At 36.8% G+C, this 18,896-nt stretch overlaps 1 protein-coding gene and 1 long non-coding RNA gene across 2 annotated transcripts in view; one reads left to right on the top strand and one right to left on the bottom strand.

Moving 5' to 3' along the window:
- Positions 1-18,896, bottom strand: part of LOC141567303 (uncharacterized) — a 55,793-nt gene that overhangs the window by 8,142 nt on the left and 28,755 nt on the right. The window lies entirely within an intron of this gene.
- On the top strand, positions 1,581-18,002 carry GABRA6 (gamma-aminobutyric acid type A receptor subunit alpha6). Its single transcript, XM_019740780.2, has 9 exons — positions 1,581-1,992; positions 2,195-2,313; positions 2,915-2,982; positions 4,853-5,073; positions 5,158-5,240; positions 5,532-5,675; positions 6,088-6,240; positions 7,495-7,754; positions 16,445-18,002. Exons 1-9 carry the CDS (start codon positions 1,955-1,957, stop codon positions 16,718-16,720), a joined length of 1,362 nt encoding a protein of 453 aa, XP_019596339.2. The 5' UTR covers positions 1,581-1,954; the 3' UTR covers positions 16,721-18,002.

Consider the following 18,896-nt stretch of genomic DNA (forward strand, 5'->3'; position numbering starts at 1 on the left):
AAGAGCTCTAACTTTAGAAAACAGAATTGGATCTGTCATATATAAAGCACAGTGTGTAAAAGTGCATCGTTTGGAATTAGAGACACTAGCTAGCTCTGGGACATGAGCAAGTTGAAAATATGCTGTGGTCATCAGGTGGAGTAAGTTTCAAGTAGAGAGAAAAGAATCAGAAGAGATAGGAAACCAGGTCTTATAATGAATAGGAAAGGATTTTATAAGTGTTTGTAAAATGAGAGAGGGCGTGATAGGTATCTTTGTTTAAATGGCTGCCATGTGGTCTTTCCCTGAGAAATTACTATGAATGACTCCAAAAGTGAGAACTAGGACTAGAGTGCAAGTTTCAACTCAGCACAAGAAAAAACATGTGAGAAAACAGATGTTGAATACCGCTTTCCAGGAATGCTGGAGGAAATTCAAGTTTTTTGATGAGTAACCAGAAAATTCCATAAAACCATTCAATTCAATAATCATATATATATATATATATATAATCACATATATATAATCATATATATATATAATCATATATATATATAGTCATATATATAATCATATATATAATAATCATATATATATATATATATGTATATATATATATATATATATAAACACACACACATACAAATATATACACATTTCATAGGAAATCTTGCACTCTTCCTGTTTCCATTTTTTCTTTGGATACAGCTAATTTCTTGAAATGCTCCTCAAATGACTTATGTTACGTCTTCAGAAATGACTCTTAAGCCTGCCCTGTGTCTGAAATAGTTGCCATTGCCTTTGTAGAATTGGGGGGTTCCAAAGATACAGACTTAGGTGATTTCGGCGGGTAGCGAGTGGCTTTGATTTGGCAGGACGATGATAAAATGAGACACTCGCTCCTTGTTCTTCTGGTTCTGAATTTTATATATATGTAAATTGCTTAATTTTTAAAGATTACAATTTTAACACTTTAAGACACTTCTTTTACTCCAATTTCCTCCTACCAGACCGGGTCAAGAATGCTGTTTCTTGGGTTCAACAATTTTGTTTTGACCTGTGGTGAGCCTAGTAAGATAGCATCAGCAACATCAAGACGAACCATGTCTATGGGTGCTTTATTATTATAGCATTTCAACATGGGGAACCTTAACCAGCCATTTCCAGACATTACCTCTGACAGGCAACATTCACGATACTGGCCAGGCTTCTAAAGACAGTGGTAGGATCCATTTATATCTTTCTTTGAGACGACACACCTTTGACAGGAAGGAACAGCAGAGTACTTGAAGAATACACTAACCCAATTAGGAGATGGCCAGTATTGTAATTGTTTTTCAATAAGTAATAAGGGGTAATGTTTAAACACAGAGGAAAGGTATGTCTGAGGCAATAAAGCTGATGAAACCAGAAAGAGAACCCAAGAGGATCCCGATATTATTAGACTTTTTCAGCAGGATGAACTGTGTAGGAATCCTTCTGTGAACCATAGAAATAATAAATGCTAAGCCCATTGCAACATAATCTCAATCAGCAAGATGCCACTGCTTTCCAGATTTTCTCACAGGGCTCTGCTAATTCCATGCCAAAACTAGCTGTGGATGTCTTCCTTCTAATCTCCCCTAATGCCTTATTCGATTATTGTCACTGCTCTCCAACCATGCACTGTCCCTTCAGACTCTCATTTCCCAAATGAATCAGTCAGAGGCAGCTGAGTGTCTATCAGGACATAGTCTAAGACCACAAGCCATCCTGTTCCGTGTGAAAAGACGGAAACAGATACACAAAGAGCAAGGGGGACCCTCCAAGTTTTGCTGGCAACCTCACCATCTACTAGACTACCGGCAGGACCCAAAAAAAGGAAACAGGATATGAGGGGTCCAGAAGGTCGCTCTAGTTGACTGGCAAAGGGGAGCTGGTTGGTGGGGAGGATAAACCAGGAGAAGGTGAAGTGGGCACTTCAGTGTACTGCAGGATGGCCTCACCTCTGCCCTGGCTGTACATTATTTTATGGTAAGTTGTTTGTTTTTCTTCTTTCTGGTTTTTCCTTTTAGCTCAGAGGAAAGGGAAAGCACCCAGTGGGAAGCTTCTACACCAAATCGTGGAAGAAGCCTGGGTGCCATGGTGTGTATTTGTGGGGGGGAAGGCTAGGACGGATTGAACAGCACATTTTCTCTGTGGCGGGGAGAGAGGGTCACCGACTGTCTACTCACAGGGTAGAAAATGCCCTAGGGAAACTTGAAGATGAAGGAAACATCTACTCAGAGAACATCAGTCGGATCCTGGACAACTTGCTTGAAGGCTATGACAATCGGCTACGGCCAGGATTTGGAGGTGAGAGGCAATGTCGTTACTGGACCAACCATCTGTACTCCTTCCCCCTTCCTGCCATTTCAAGGCGCAGGGGCCGCAGAAGGGTAGCAGTGTGGTGTGGTCCAAGGGTGCTGGAGAGAGCCCACGCATGTTTTCCAATCCAGTCTCTGCCCCTCCTCTATTAGTGACCTTATATGTGAGTTATTTGGACTGTTTGAGCCTCAATTTCCTCACCTGAAGTGTGAGTGTATGAACAGTATTTGCCTCCTAGGGTTGTGTGAGTGTTGAATGAGATTCTCCATGTAAAACTCTTTTCTAGGCATGTATCTTCTAAGCCTTAAAGGTATCAATATGTTAGTTACTGTGATCATTTTTATTGTAATACTAACCTAGTTCTCTTCTTTTTCTTAAATTCCCCAAATTGGCCAGAATAAATTCAAAATAAGACAACTGGTGTGAGTTTTCAGAGCTAAAAAACTTAAGGACTCTCTCTGTACCGGGGTTACCTTAGGAGAGGTTGCAGATTCTGGCCGTGAGAAGGGGCTCTGCGGTAGAGTGAATTCGTTCAGTTTCCTTAACATGACTGGTGATAATTGATCCTATCCTTCTGGGCTAATTTCAGGTGCTGTCACGGAGGTCAAAACAGACATTTACGTGACCAGTTTTGGGCCTGTGTCAGATGTGGAGATGGTGAGTGAGCTCTGAGTAAGGAGGCGAACTTTACTCAGGGGGAGACTGGGCTGAGTCCCAAAACTAACGATAATAAGCATTGTTACCAAGCTTGGCTCCAGACCCCTAATGCAACCTGGAAACTCACGCTGGGAGGGCATGGCCATTAGAGCAGATTACTGGTTTAGCCTCCTTCACTATGGTCTCTGCTTGAACACTTTAATCTGAGGCATTTTTTAAAATGATATCCTCTTTGCCCACATATCATGCACTGATTTTTCCCTACAAAGAGGAACTTTTCCCCATCTTTTTGAAGTCTTAGTAAATGTCTGAAGTGGAAAAACCAACTAACATGCTATGCCATGTAAGAATATATTGAGAATATGGAACTTGCAACATAGCTGTTTTTTGCAGTACATCATTCTCAGTATATTTAATTAAAATAGTAAAGGGGGTCATTTGGAAAGACTAATGCATTCCCCCTTTTATGTTGTGAATAGACCAGTAGGTGTTCTGGGGACTGTTCCAGGTACAGATGGCTGTAGGATTAATAAAAAGGGTATTTGTAGTAAGTGGTAATGAAAACCCGAACTAGTCTTCTAAAACAAAGTGCATTATGATATGCTTGCTTAGTTGTTAGGTAGCATTTCCCCCTAAAGGTAAAATATAAATACTAAAACTGAAACAGAACCCTTTAAAGAGGTGCCTCAATACATTTTATTAGGAAAATGTAATTCTGGATATATAGTTTTTGGAGACTTTTTCATTCTGCTTTTTGAGTTGACAAGAAAGGAAAGGACAAAAGAGGAAGAGAGAGAAATGAAGGAAGAAAGAAAATAAAGGAGGAGAGAGGGAGGGAGACTTTAACACATAAATGTCTAAGTCTTGAGAGAAAGGAGAGTCATCATTATCCAGAATCTTCAACTACTTTACTATCATATTTTTATTTGAATCCTGAGTCATCCACGTATAAATAACCACAACCATATTCTACTGTTTAATAGGTCTAGGGGTACTTAGAACTTTGTTTTGTACATTTGTCTCATTTCTAAAGTACATTTCTACAATAGAGCCTTGTTATAGGAAGGGCCATTATTATATGGATGCATTGTATATCAAATTGTACTTTTAAAAATATAATTACCACTTGCAGTAATAGGCCTTATAAAGGAACATATAAAGTAGGCAAAGCAAGTGTTGACAATATTTTCATATAATTACAAGTTGTTATTTATTATTGACTTTTGCAATAGTCCTTATTATAACTGTTAGTATTTTTAATGTTATTTCATAAAAGCCACAAATGAAAACTAACAATTATGATTATGCATACTTAAATAATGCTCTGAGTAATAATGATGGTAACATTTGTTTTTCTGTTCTCTGAGAATAATAGAGAATAATTATGAATGTGCAGCTTATCTGGTAAAGTTTATCTACCCTTGGAACTTTGCTAAATGGTCCCATGAGGCTCAGAGACACCCCTGAAGGTAAACAAACTGCTAAGGGGAATGGTTAGACTAACTGATGCTAAAGAGGCCAGTACTAAACCTAGAATGGAAATCTTTTCATATTTTTCTTCTAAATTCAGGATGGGGGAATTGAGAGGTCAATAGATGGAGAGATGGATGACAGAAACAGAGGAAGAATGTTGTGGCGGGTCAAGGCTAAGGAGGGAGGTTGGCACACCACAGAGCTATCTTAGATAATATTACAAACTTTGAGTTTGATAAAAATGACAATTCACTGACATTATGGCTTTCTTAATAGGTTATTTCCATAAAAAGTTCCTTTATTCCTTCGGCTTTACGATTGGGTATATAAGCTAGTGAATAAACTATTATTAACAGACCATCTCCTCAGCCTGCATGAATAACTTATTCTCTCTTAGGAGTACACCATGGATGTTTTCTTCCGCCAGACGTGGACTGATGAGAGGTTGAAGTTTGGGGGGCCAACTGAGATTCTGAGTTTGAATAACTTGATGGTCAGTAAAATCTGGACACCTGACACTTTTTTCAGGAATGGCAAAAAATCAATTGCCCACAATATGACAACTCCTAATAAACTTTTCAGAATAATGCAGAATGGAACCATTCTATACACCATGAGGTAAGGTCTCCACAATTCTACTTCCTCTACCCGATTGATTTGTCCATTGTACGAATGCAGAATCATTCATTTCAATGTCCCTAGGCTTACCATCAATGCTGACTGTCCTATGAGGCTGGTGAACTTTCCAATGGATGGGCACGCTTGTCCACTCAAGTTTGGGAGTTGTAAGTTACAAAAAGCTTCTGAGAGTCACATAAGACATTCAAAATATGTAATTATTTGGTTTTGATCAGAGACTGGAAAGCAAAAGAGAAATTACTGTAACACTCTGTGTGATTCCAGGAATCTACGTACTTAATCATATCTGCCGTGGTCATAGGTTTTGGTCACTCAGATTAAAGAAAAACATTAAAGATAATTTATGTTTGTATTTCCATATTTATGGACAAAATTTGCTTTGAAAAAGAAAAAGCATAACTAGTCAGATTCACCACTATGTTTGTTTAAAACTTCAGATGCTTACCCCAAAAGTGAAATCATATATACATGGAAAAAAGGACCACTTTACTCAGTCGAAGTCCCAGAAGAATCTTCAAGCCTCCTCCAGTACGATCTGATTGGACAAACAGTATCTAGTGAGACGATTAAATCTAACACAGGTAGGAATTTCACCAATGCATGGATGTAATCCTGCAAGGTGGCTCCAGAGTACATTTTCAAAACATCTGTTTCTTTTTCCTCTGTATTAGCCATCCTCAGATAAGTTTGATGTTTTAAAGTGATGATGAGTAGCTCTCTTTAAATTGATTTTGCAACCATGTGCACATAAAGATTTGTCTATCCTTGGAATAAGTAGTTTTGTATGTATATGACACAAATAACTCCACTGAAAACAATGAGATGATATATCTGTCATCTGCTGATCAAGTGACTTTGTCATACATTGAACTATACCTTTGCTTGTTTTCTTCCAGCCCATGTTAATTTAAAGATCTGCAAGATTTATTTCCAGTTGCATTCTTTTTACACACTGTCAACAACAATAATACTGATATACTTGTCTTCCAACAGGTGAATATGTAATAATGACAGTTTATTTCCACTTGCAAAGGAAGATGGGCTACTTCATGATACAGATATATACACCTTGTATTATGACCGTCATTCTTTCCCAAGTGTCTTTCTGGATTAATAAAGAGTCTGTCCCAGCCAGGACTGTCTTTGGTATGCTTCACTTTTTGGGCTCTAGTTCCATTCATCCTCCAGCTCTCAGGGCATGTGTAGTTACAGAAATATTCACTGCAGTGCACTTTTTCAGTCCACAAAGGAAATAGACTCGTATCTCATTCAGACACACATACCATGTAAAATGACCCTACTCAAGAATTCTGGCTGGTTTCCTGTGACTTTCATGTGACCTATTTAGGCGGTTTTTTTTTTCTTTCCTTGTTTTTTTGTTTTAAATCTCAATTTGCTTTTTCATAAAGAAGGAAAAGCATACATGTAAAAAGTGACATGAAAATCTGTAAAGGCAAAAGCTAAGATGTTGAACCCAGTAACATATAAATTGCATCACATTTTTATTAGGTTGAACCATAAAAAAATTGCTATTTTTCTGGCTCTAAAAATACTTAAATATTCCCAATTTCCCATAGTTCAACCTAAATATTTACTTCCATTTATGACGTATAGAATCACTGCTAATTTTGATGAAACAAAGTAAGAAAAAAAGCTGTAACAGAAAATATCATCAGTAACAAAATCCAATTTTTTCTGACTACTCATGATTATAAATTTAATAGTTCATAAGGAAGACTTGAGTGGAACTGAAATCTCAGATGAATTTTCACTTTTTAATTTACTGTATTAAAATAGATCACTTTTTGCAAATTATAAAATAGTATCTATATAATGATGTTAACCACAATAAAATTATATAAGTTTCCCAAGTCATAAGCAAGACAGAAAAGTGCTGGCAGATGAATGATGACATTATTTACTCATGAGCAAATATTTTACCTTAAAACCAAGCTAGAAATTATTAAGAAAAAAAAAAGAGGAAACTCATTTTATGATTATTATTCATATCAAATAGACTTCTTAAATATGATGAAAGATATTATCAGCTATTAAAATTGATCAGAAGTTCAAGGTTTTATGACTTCAGAGATAATAATTTGCTTTAAGTTTTCTAAAGAAGTAGGCAACTAGAATTTTTCATGACTTAAATTTTGCAGTAGTCAAACTAAATCAATTCAAAAAATATTTTTTGAGCAACTACAGTGTACACGTCACCACACTAGGTATTGAAAGATACAAAACTGATAATACCAATGATTAATAATTGTGAACAATTATAAATAGTAACAATAATTATGTTTGGAGAGTGTTTACTCCCCTCCTCCAACATGTTCTCATTCAGGGTTGTTACTGGATTCCAAACACTAATACTGCATTTCTCATTCTCTCCCATTTTAGGGATCACCACAGTTCTAACCATGACCACCTTAAGCATCAGTGCCCGGCACTCCTTGCCAAAAGTGTCGTATGCTACTGCCATGGATTGGTTCATAGCTGTTTGCTTTGCTTTCGTCTTTTCTGCTCTCATCGAGTTTGCAGCTGTCAACTACTTTACCAATCTTCAGACACAGAAGGACAAAAGGAAGGCACAGATTGTAACCTCACCCCCAGTGACAATATCAAAAGTAACGGAACCCTTGGAAGCTGAGATTGTTTTGGTAATTGTTTACTTTTCTAATGTTATCCAGATATAGGAAAAGGTAACCCAGTGATTGCAAACAACTAAATAGTCGAAAAGTTATATTAGGTGAGCATGAGTTATATAACTCTGGGTCCAAGGCCAACTCTTTTTCAAGCTTCACAGAAAAAAAGCCAAGCAACGATCCTTCATTTATCTTTGCTCTAAACTTTTGGCATTCCTCTTTCATCCCCCTCACTAGTCCTGGCAGATTCCAAGCTCTCAGAGACAAGAAAATTCTTCTTAGCCTTTAGATGTTTCCTTTGAACAGGTTCACTTATACCAACTAGGGAGAATAAAGTTAAAAAAATAAAAATAAAAAAATAAAAGTTCCTAATGAGGCTTTGAGACTTCAGAGTCTTAAGGAAACAAACACAGACTCCTTTGCAATGGACAATCTTTGTTAGAAATCTGCTTGCTGGTTTATTTCATGAGAGCAAAATGTCAGTATTAGGTTCTATGAATACTGAGTCGTAAGTCAAGTTTTTGATTCATATGAAAACACTGTCACGCTCATGTTCATACATTAAATGCATTTATATAAATGTGGTTTTATTCAAAGACTTAGAGTCAACGAGAAATACTGACTAACGTCTTTGAAAAAACTTATAAATTTAGATTTGCTGTGGCTAAGCCCTGGTCTTGAGTAAGAAACAAATGATAGCATTGATAATTCAAGGGTCATAAATGTGCCTCCCAATTTCAATTTCACATGTTATTAAATTCTCACAACAATTAAGCTGCACACACTCTTTACAGAATGGATTATAGAACTGATTGACAAGTATATATTTTTTATTTCAATACAAACTCCAACAGTAGCTCTTGAAAAGAGGAAAATTTTGCTCTGTAAAATTGAGTAATGCAGATACTTTACTCTGTAAATTTCTGCACAGTTCATCAATTCTCATGAACATCTCCAAATTGCAGAAGCACATGCAGTCCAGCTAATTCTTGGTTAACTCTGATGATAAAAAATATAAAGTGACATGGGTTTTACTACTCAAATATTTAAGCATTTATTGGCTAAAAAGATTATAATTCTTTTACTGGAAACCTTTTCTTTGATAAACTAAGAATCTTGCTTGAGAAGATACATTTTCTCCAAGGAATAAGACAAGGCTATTTCCATGATAAGGGGATATATATAATTCAAATATCTTTTGCTTTTTCTTGAAATAGCCCTCACCAAAAAAAAAAAAAAAAAAAAAAAAAAGGAAAAAAAATTGCCGTCAGTGATCCAGTCTTCAACTTACAAATTGAAAACAGAGACTCAGAGAAGAAATACTAGAAAACTTAGGAATTGATTCCAGAACCTAATATCCACAGCTTTACAGAGGCTGAGGCATTTCCCTCGCCAAGAATTCCTCAAATACTTAAATATAAGAGTGCATACAGTACTACCAGATAAAACATTTTCAGAATGTAGGTGAGGTCATTCCCAAAATTATTCCCTTGAGTTAATGTATTTTTTTTATATATGTGTGTTTTGAAAGCTCACAAAAATACAAATTTTCTAACAAAACCGTTAGTCTGAAGACTCAGTCCAAAACACTTGAAAATTATGGTTTTCAGAAAAGATAAATTCTGAATATTTTTAAGAATTATTTTATGTTTGAAAGGTTATTATAATCTAGATTTATAGCTATATAGTTGACATATTATCCAAAGGTCAAATATTATCTTAACATGTATTTATAAATGAAGAACTACTGTTTATCTAAATTCAGTTTAACAGTTCGTTATTTGAGAAATACAGTAAAAATGAAAAGACAAATTCATGAGAAACAGGGTAAAGAAAATAACTCCAATGACTTTGAATATGCTCATTGAACTGATATTGAAATAAAAAGACCAACTTCGTTACTTCAGCTTTTTTGAAATATGTATTACTGACAGGAATATGATTCCAAATCCTTGAAGAAAGCATAGAGTTATCATTCCCTTAGTCTATTATTGTAAAGTTATAACTTATTAATAAGATGGAATTTAAGATCTCAGGTCTTCATATAAACTATCGTAACACTTCTAAAATAGCAACATGTAATGAGCAAGTCCATTGGAAGCTGGATAAAAAATTGCATTTAAGTCCTGTCAAAGTACTTATCCTTGCAAGTTGACTTTTTTTCTGAGAAAAATATATATTTCTAAACCTGGCTCTACTTAAAATATTTTAAGGCAACAAAAAGAAGAATTTTGTTTCTGAAAGGCTAGGACAAAAAGTAAAAATAAAAACAAATATAAACAAATCTAACAAGACAAATCTTGTAGGTATCAAAAATAAATATAGATGATTACACAGAATGTTTATATTTTACTGACTTACATCCAAGTTTGGCAGTTTGCTTTATATAATGTAGAGGAATAAACATAAATTATACATTTGCAATTTATGCAACACAATAGTATATTATGATCGCAAGGTCATATTTTTCTTTCAAATACCATGACATTTAAAAATGCCTGTTAGGTTGTAATCAAAATAACATTATTTAAGGAAGGTGGACATTGAAATAGCAAACGAATGTAGTGAAATTGAAATGAAGTGCTTGGCTATTTCATATGATTCTGGGTTGTATATTTTAATGTACTCATTGCTTTTCAAAAGAAACTACTTATAATGAATGTGGAGAAACGTTTATCACTGATTTTGATCTTAAAATTTAATATAATAATAACAAAAAAATTCAGGTTATTTTAAATCTAGTACTCAACCTGTAAGAGACACCTAAAACTGAACTCTCAGAAGTGCTCCATAAACTAATAATTTTTCTGCTTTTAAGGCATTTGGAACTGGAGACTTTACTTTTTTAGGTTTTGAGAAGAAATTGTCCACAGTTTCTTTTCTATTTCTATGGTAACTTTCCTCATTATTTTTATCTGGTATGCTATCTTGGCATTAGAGAGTTATTCCTGTCTTCAAGTGTTTTAGAACTTGTGTCTGAAGTATACTTACCGTGTTTCCCCGAAAATAAGACCTAACCAGACCATCAGCTCTAATGTGTCTTTTGGAGAAAACTTAATATAAGACCCAGTATTATATTATATTATATTACATTACATATATTATATTATATTACATTACATTACATTATATATATTATATTATACCGGGTCTTATATTAATTTTTGCTCTAAAAGACACAGTAGAGCTGATGGTCTTATTTTTGCGGAAACACAGTATCTGCTTGTAAGACCACGTTTGCACCTTGATCCCTTTTCGGATGTTTTGCTAGCTTCCTTGTAATTTAAAAGTCTAAGCCCTCATCACTATGTTCCTAAAGACAAATCCCCATGACCCATCAACACATCCAGTGTGTCTTTTCTTCCCACAGGAAGTGTGATGCTCTTGGTAAATTATCTACAAACAAAATTGACCAAAATGCCATCAGTCAGGACGATAGCTATACTGATACTGATTCTATTGTTTATTCATTTATTTATTTTTTTTCTTTTCATCTGGCACCCATTTATTTAGTACCTATGCGTTCACTGAATTTTTGTTAAGTACTTTTATGTGACAGACCGGCGCTGTGTAGAATGAGGAGGATACATAGCGAGTGACACCAGTAGGGCCTCTTCCCTCATGGAGCTTCTTGTCACATAGGAAGAGAGACAAATCAGTGAGCCCAGTATTATACTGATAATACGCTGTGATAAAGGCTGTGGTGAGATACGTGGTGAGTTGAAAGAGAGCCATGCAAGCGTACCTCACTCAGTCTGGCGGGACCATCCTTCTACAGGAAGTGATGCCTAAGCTGAGAACAGAAAGACGAGCCTGCTCTAGAAGCTCTAAGTCAGTTGTTAGAACATTGGGCAGAGAGAGGAAAATAAGACATGTCCTCTTTGTGCTTCTTTTCAAGGCTGGGATATCTGCTGGGTCATGACTATGTTGCCCTGCAGAGAGATGTAAAATATAGTATATTGAAAGATTTACCTCCGCTGTTCCAAATATTGCCAAGATTGCTTTGAGTACTACCATTACTCAGTCTAATTAAGGGTTGAATTAAGACCATCAGAGACTCTGAGCACCAGAAAGATCACGGTGCCCCTTCCCCATGTCTGTGGCATCACATGACATATAGAAAGGGTAGGGTAGGGATGGATCGGATGAGAGGTCTAGGTGGTTAGCTCTTTGTCCACACCTTCTAACAAATCCCCATGCAATATTCCTTTCTTCACCCTCCAATATCATTTCAGGACGTGCCCCTCTCACCATTGACCCACCAGATCACTGCCAATAAGCAACTTCTCTCTAGAAATTCTGTTTGCAACTGTACCAGCTATAGCATATTAGCAAAAAAAAAAAAATTGATGGTTTCTTATTTTCTCCATAGTGATACGATAGCTTAAAAAAAAAAAAAAGTCAAATCCTAGATAGTTTCAAAAAATATTTCTCTTATTTTTGATTCCTCTGTTTGCTGGTTCTAAAAGCTAATGCTTTGTTTGTCCCTTGAGTAATATAGCCCTGGTTAGAATCTCTATCTTGCGAATCTCTGCTCCCTCCTCTGTAATATGCTAAGACTCACTAAATTTGTATCAAAATTGCTCTAAGTACTTCCCAAATGCCTTATTCCTACATCAAATAATAGATTGTCATAAAGTCCAGTTTGAGTCAAAGTACCTTTGCAATATGGTGTTACTTAAAACAAAGCCATGTTCTAAAAATACCCAAAGCAGGATGGCACTCAGCAGCAGGGGAGCCCTGGAAAAATTCGAAACCACAGGTGTTCCACTCAAAACGGTGACAGCCCCAAGCTGAGCCCTCATCTGGACTCTGACAAAAGCCTATTTTACCATCAACTGAAGCTGCTGGGCTTACAATATAGCAGGCGGGGTCTGATGCAAACCTGTAGCTTGAGTGGCTTGCAAAATTGGCTTTCTTTTCATTTCAGAAATTCAATTTGATTCTTTCTAAATTGGAATCCAGTCTTCTGTACTGCCACTCCCCAGTTATCCAGGAGCTGATTATCCAGCGTGGGGGTTAGCCAGGCCTATGCCTTTCCTTGAGCATATTGTGTTTGCTGCCTGCTAGAAATCCCCCCATTTCTGCTTGGCTGTGGGACAGTTGTAACTCTAAACCAGTGGTGGGTGAATTTTGCCCAGAGGATATTTGGCAAGGTCTGGAGATTTGTTTGGTTGCCACAACTCCCGGGAGGCAGATGGGGGAACAGGTGCTCCAGGCACCTTGTGGGTAGAGGACAGGGATGCTACTCAACATCCCATGATGCACAGGACAGTCTCCCACAACTAAGATTTATCCTACTCAAAATGTCAATAGTTCTGCAGTTGGGAAACTGTGTCCTAAATTGTAAAGCTGATGGGAAGAAACCTAAAAACTGTTGAGTGTGATCTCTGGCACCTGAGAGGGACTGATTTTAGGTGCTGCCAATTATTAGTTGTATGAGCTTCCTACTTAAGCCTTCATTTGCTCATCTCTAAAATGAAAGTAATATGATTTACATTATAGCTTCTTTCTAGGAATAAGCAAAAGAATACATGTAAAGTGCTGGGTTGTGCTTGTCAATGGTGAGCATTTAGATGTGCCTATAATGCAATATAATGTAAAATAGTATACTAAATATAATGTAACATACTCATAAAACCTTTTGTTCCTTTCTCATTGCCTGACTACTTTAAGAAATCTTGAAAACTGTTTATATTTTCATGAGATGTTGAGTCAGCACATGCTTACTAAGCATATACTACGTTCTATGCACTGGCTAGGCGCTGTGGAACACTTACGCATGAGAATAATATACCCTCTACCATGAAGGAGAGTTTATGTCAGGAAAGGAGATAAGGAACAGTAGAATTAATATTGAAAAGGAAGTATGTTATCACAGCTAAAAGAGCTGTAGCATTTAAGTAGGCAAAAACGTGTACAAAGTGTGTGTCTATATATAACATTTTCTTTCTCAAATTGTTAACGAAAAAAACAAAACTCCCAAAGGAAGTAATAATTGTCCCTAACTTTAAAGATGATAAATTATAAATTGAAGCTTAGGGGAGTCTATGAATTCTATGAAATGTCTAAGTCATACAGCAGGTAAGTAGTTTATATGGACATGCAATTTAGGGCTTCCTGACTCTCCTGCTCTCCTAACGCTGATGCAATCTTCCATAGAGATTGTCTTGGGGAAGCAGATGAGGAAAAGGGGGACTCCTACTGTAGAAAACCTATAATTCGAGGCTAATGTCATTGTGCTTCATTTTTCAATGTGTCTGTTCCTGAATGATATTGCTTAACTCTGGACAAGGGTTATTTGGCAATCCTCATTAAGTCATTTGTGACATTGTGACAATGCCTGGAGATTGATAAATAACTTTCACCCCCAGATGTCTAAAAAAGAGGGGAAGATAAAACAACACTTATACATTTATGGTAGATTATGTTTTACAATCACTTTCTCATCTCAATAAACTTTTTCATGTCTGCCCCCTTTGTCCCTAAAAAAGAAAGAAACACAGGTTTCAGACAGGCAATGTATGCTACTAAAAGTCAAGATGAATTTAGAAAGAAAATCTGCTCTAAAGGCTTGCCCTCTTTCTACGCCATCATGATCCTTAGAAATTTTACTAGAACAAAATATGTTAAGGCTCCATGTATCTAGAAGCAAGATACCTCTTTTCGAAGAATGAAACTGTGATGTGTTTCACTGTTTGGGGTGAAGAATGTATCAATAACATATTTGATGGGTGAAAATTCAAAGTAGTCTGAGAAACATGAGGAAAAGGTCTTGTAAGATGGTGCTATGTTTATTCTGTAAGAGAGGCAGCGTGCATGGAGACCCAAACACCAACTGCTCTGGTCCTGTCCCCATGCTGTCTGGTGACCCTGGGCACAATAATCCTCAGCGGTCATATATTTTTAATAGAAAGTATCACTGATTTCCTGTCCAAGATCAGTAGACTGATCCCTCTATTTTAAATTCTCTTCTACCTCCAAGACCTATCATTTATTTAATTCTGTCCAGAGTGCCTAACACAATACTGGGTCCATAGATAACAAATAAAGGTATTCTTTGCTTGAAATTTGTCACAGTCGTATCAAATCAGATCTGACTATACAGATCCATTTTTGCTTTTAGTGAAGAAACAGGTTTTCCATGGCCCCTAAAAGCATACAGGGCTTGAACTCTCTCTGATGACTATTATTATTTAGATACTCAGTAATTTCCATGATAAATCAAACAGTAAAATTCAGGACAGGGAATCTAGAGAGAGGAGAGGTTCTTGGGGTTGTTTCCCGCGGTCCAAATGTCACCACATCGGTGGGTCATTCTGGTCCTGCGGCTCCACCGGCACAGCAGAGGTGGCTGCCTCATCCGGTTGCCGCAGGGTTGCTGGCTGAAGCCACAGGAGTCTGTTCACGTGAGGACATACCCTGCCAGGCAGCAAAGTGGTGATTTTGCTGACAGGGAGGAAACAAGGTGGTTTTACAAGAGCGAGGACAATGCACAGCAAGTGTTTGAGGCAGGGACCCAGGAAGGACAACCTGGCCACAAGGAGAGTAACTATTATAGGATGTAGACAAGAGCAGGTAAGAATCAGAGACGAAGGCCTTCCAGTATCCAACAGTGGGAAAGGCTCCAAAGCAAAGAGAATTGGAGTCTCTGAACAGGCCCTGTAGTTCAGAGTCAAGATGAGATGATTTTGAGATGAAACAAGCACTGAAACTGATCAGTGTGGTTTATCACTAGCTGTGCGACTGTGACTGAGGAATTTCCCCTCTCTAGACCTGAGCTTTCTCATCTGTCAATTAATGTGCTAACTATCCCTTTCGAGACAAAAATTGGTTGTCTTACGATTTCCATGGAACAGAAAATTACATGATAGGCAAACACATATAACAATTCTGAGGTTAGTAAATGAATCATTTTTTGGTGACTTCAGATGGCAGGATAACAGTGGAGAAGTTCTGAATGGGAAGCAGACAGTTCTCAATGCAGAACTTCTGCACGAAGAGGCAGTTGTATTTCATGGGGTGCACAGTCATCCTACTCAATCTGAGGGCATTTATTCTCTGTCCCTGGCTTTGGACATACATGAGCACCTTTTATTTTTTTTCCTTTTGATCTCAGCTGGTTCAAATTTATGACTGTGCAAAGATGAGGACGCAAACTGGGAATGTGTCCAGAAGAATGGTATCTATTAACTGAGTTGTTATTTTCTTGTATTAACTATTTGTCCACATACTCCAGATTGAAATGCCTTTTCATTACCCACACTCATTGCCCGATAGGCTTATGCATAATCGGGGGATGGATAAACTTTGGCAACCTGGCTCATCTCCTCTTAATGGTATTTGGTTGGTGTAAAAGTAATTGCGGTTTTTGCAATTATTTGTAACCTTTGAAACTGCAATTACTTTTGTGCCAACCTAATACAATGCTCAACACAGTTTCTGGGATGTAGGGCACGTTTGGCATCAACTGCTGATGTAGTCAATCATAGGATGGTGGATGGAAGCAAATCAGTTTTTTAAAATTTGTTTTAACACTGTCTTGGAAAAGTAGCACCATCAAATACTATAAGAATTGGCTGATACTCTCTCTTACATAGTAAGTGGTCAATAAATACCTGTTAATGATGAAAAAAGTCAATGGCTAAATAAGTGATGTCTATTCTTTTGCCTCGGCTGAATGTTTATGCCTTTTCCCCCCACAGCATCCTGACTGCAAGTATCAGCTGAAGAAAAGAATCACCTCCCTGAACTTGCCAATAGTTCCATCCTCTGAGGCCAGCAGAGTCCTTACTAGAACTCCCATCTTACCGTCAACACCTGTCACTCCCCCACCACTCTCTCCAGCCTTGGGAGGCACCAGTAAAATAGACCAGTATTCGCGGATTCTCTTCCCAGTTGCATTTGCAGGATTCAACCTTGTATACTGGATAGTTTATCTTTCCAAAGACACAATGGAAGTGAGCAGCAGTGTTGAATAGCTTGCAGCCAGGACACCGTGTATTATATCGGTTCTCATTATCTGAAATATTTTTTAAAAATAGCATCGAGACTTGTGTGGATGCATTTCCGAAGATGAAATCGAAATTGAAAATCTGGAATGCATAGCTTTCAGTAAGCATGTATAAGCCAAAAAGCAATTATCTTATTCCTCAAAATTGGAATTTGAAGGTTACTGAAAAATGGGATTTTTCTGTATATTAGAGAAAAATTTTACAAAAGGATAAGATGGATTCAAGGTAAATTTGCCAATCCTTATCCTTCGTTAGTCAATATTTTCATTGTCACTGTGAACAACATTCACCACAAAGCAGATAAAATAAGAAATACTGACACTTCCGAAGATTTCCTTAAAATATGTGAATTCTGGCTTAGTTTTCAAGAGAGCAAACTCTAAATAGTCTAAATATTTATCACTAGGTTCATATAAGCATGTTGGAAGATTTTATGCTAGTGAAATGGCTTTCGGCGCATCGTAAAGCCTGGATTGAGTTTAGCCATTTGTTTTTAACCTTGTTGTGGTATTTTACCTCAATGAAGTGTGGTGTTTGTATACATATGAATTATACATAGATCATAAATTACATATACATATGTACAGATCTTTAGTCAGACTGCAATACAGCGTTGTTTTGTCTTGTTAAGCTTTCCTTTTAAAACAATACGCTCACCATTATTTCATGGGGAAACAACTGTGATTTTAAGAAAGCCTTATATATTATGACCGTGGTTATATTCTTACATTTTCTACCTTTCTGAGTATAACACTGAATAAACCAACAATAAGCGTGGTTGTCTGGATCTCTTTAATAAAGCTGGGGAGAAGAGTTTCCTTAGGTAAAGAGAAATGAAGTGGTTACCCAATGTTACTGTCCCTGGTGATTCTAAGAGGTAGAAGGTATGGAAAGACCAGGCTCAGTCACCCAGCTCTAAAAAAAAGACGAGTTTGTATTCAGTCCTTCATCTCCCTCCTGCTCAACACACTCATTTATAAAATGAATAAGGTCTGAGGATCTAATGTATAGCATGGTGACTATAGTTGATAATACTGAATTGTACACTTTAAATCTGATGAGAGAAGAACTGAAATGTTCTCACCAAAAAAAGAAAAAAAAAGTAAATATTTGAGGTGATGGATATGTCAACTAACTCAGTGGGGGGAATCATTTTACAATGCATATGCATATAAATAATCATGTGTATACTTTAAATATCTTGCAATTTTGTCAATTGTACCTCAATAAAGCTGAAAAATGAATAAGACTATTCTCCCTTTCTACTATTCTAGCTCTTCCTGATGCTAACTCTAGCCATGTTTCTTCCATACAGAGAGACTTAGGGAAATAAGTAGGAACTAGGACTAGGAGAAAGCATGCGGTGTGGTCTGTCCAAATTGATAAACCCCTCGTTAGCTGTTGCTGGGTCTTAAACATTGGTGAGATCACCTTCAGCTCTACCCCAGAAAGAAATATTTTGGAATTACTACTCTTGATTTTATCCCGGAAAATGCAAAAATTCTACACCCAAATAAAGTAGAGTTTAATAGAAATAGCACTCTACTAAGGGTGAGGAGACTGAGATCTCCTTTCAGCTTTCCTATCAATAAACTTCATGACCAAATCTCTTGGTCTTAGGGAGATTTAGTTCAATTTATGTCCATAGAATTATGGGGTGAATGAGCTGCTCTCTAAAGGTCCTTCTGTTTTGAACAACTTACATGTGTTTCATTACTATCCTTTTCTGTCTACATTAAGTTAGTCTAATTGTACAGGGCCTGCTTCGGTTTTAGGAAGTACACTAAATAATTAAATGCTACATAGGCATTAATTATCTTATATGCTATATTACATTTTATTTTCCTCACAAATCTGTAAAGTATATACTACTATTATATCATTTAAAGATGAGAAACCAAGGTGCAGAGAGGATAAGTAATTTTGTTCAAAATCAAGTGTCTCTCCGGCGCTATAGTTGACAATCCTAGCCGGGCAGCGTGAAGCCACAGCTTGTTCACTTACCCATAACCATGCATGTCCTTGTCTTATCCCACGTGACTCTATTTTTCAATCTCTCAACAATTCTCTCACCTTCTTTTTCACTTCCTGTAATAACTTCCCTGGTGTTCTGACATCCTTCCTGCCTTTCTTTGGCATTCAT

Source organism: Rhinolophus sinicus, linkage group LG10 (assembly GCF_036562045.2).
Source record: "Rhinolophus sinicus isolate RSC01 linkage group LG10, ASM3656204v1, whole genome shotgun sequence".
NCBI classification, from domain to species: Eukaryota; Metazoa; Chordata; class Mammalia; order Chiroptera; family Rhinolophidae; genus Rhinolophus; species Rhinolophus sinicus.

What these genes read in the sequence shown, in the direction of transcription:
- GABRA6 (XM_019740780.2), top strand. Translation starts at nt 1,955, where the DNA reads ATGGCCTCACCTCTGCCCTGGCTGTACATTATTTTATG. An exon ending in CTGTGTCAGATGTGGAGATG is followed by an intron (nt 2,983 to 4,852) that starts GTGAGTGAGCTC and finishes ATTCTCTCTTAG; the next exon opens with GAGTACACCATGGATGTTTT. An exon ending in CCCAGCCAGGACTGTCTTTG is followed by an intron (nt 6,241 to 7,494) that starts GTATGCTTCACT and finishes CTCCCATTTTAG; the next exon opens with GGATCACCACAGTTCTAACC.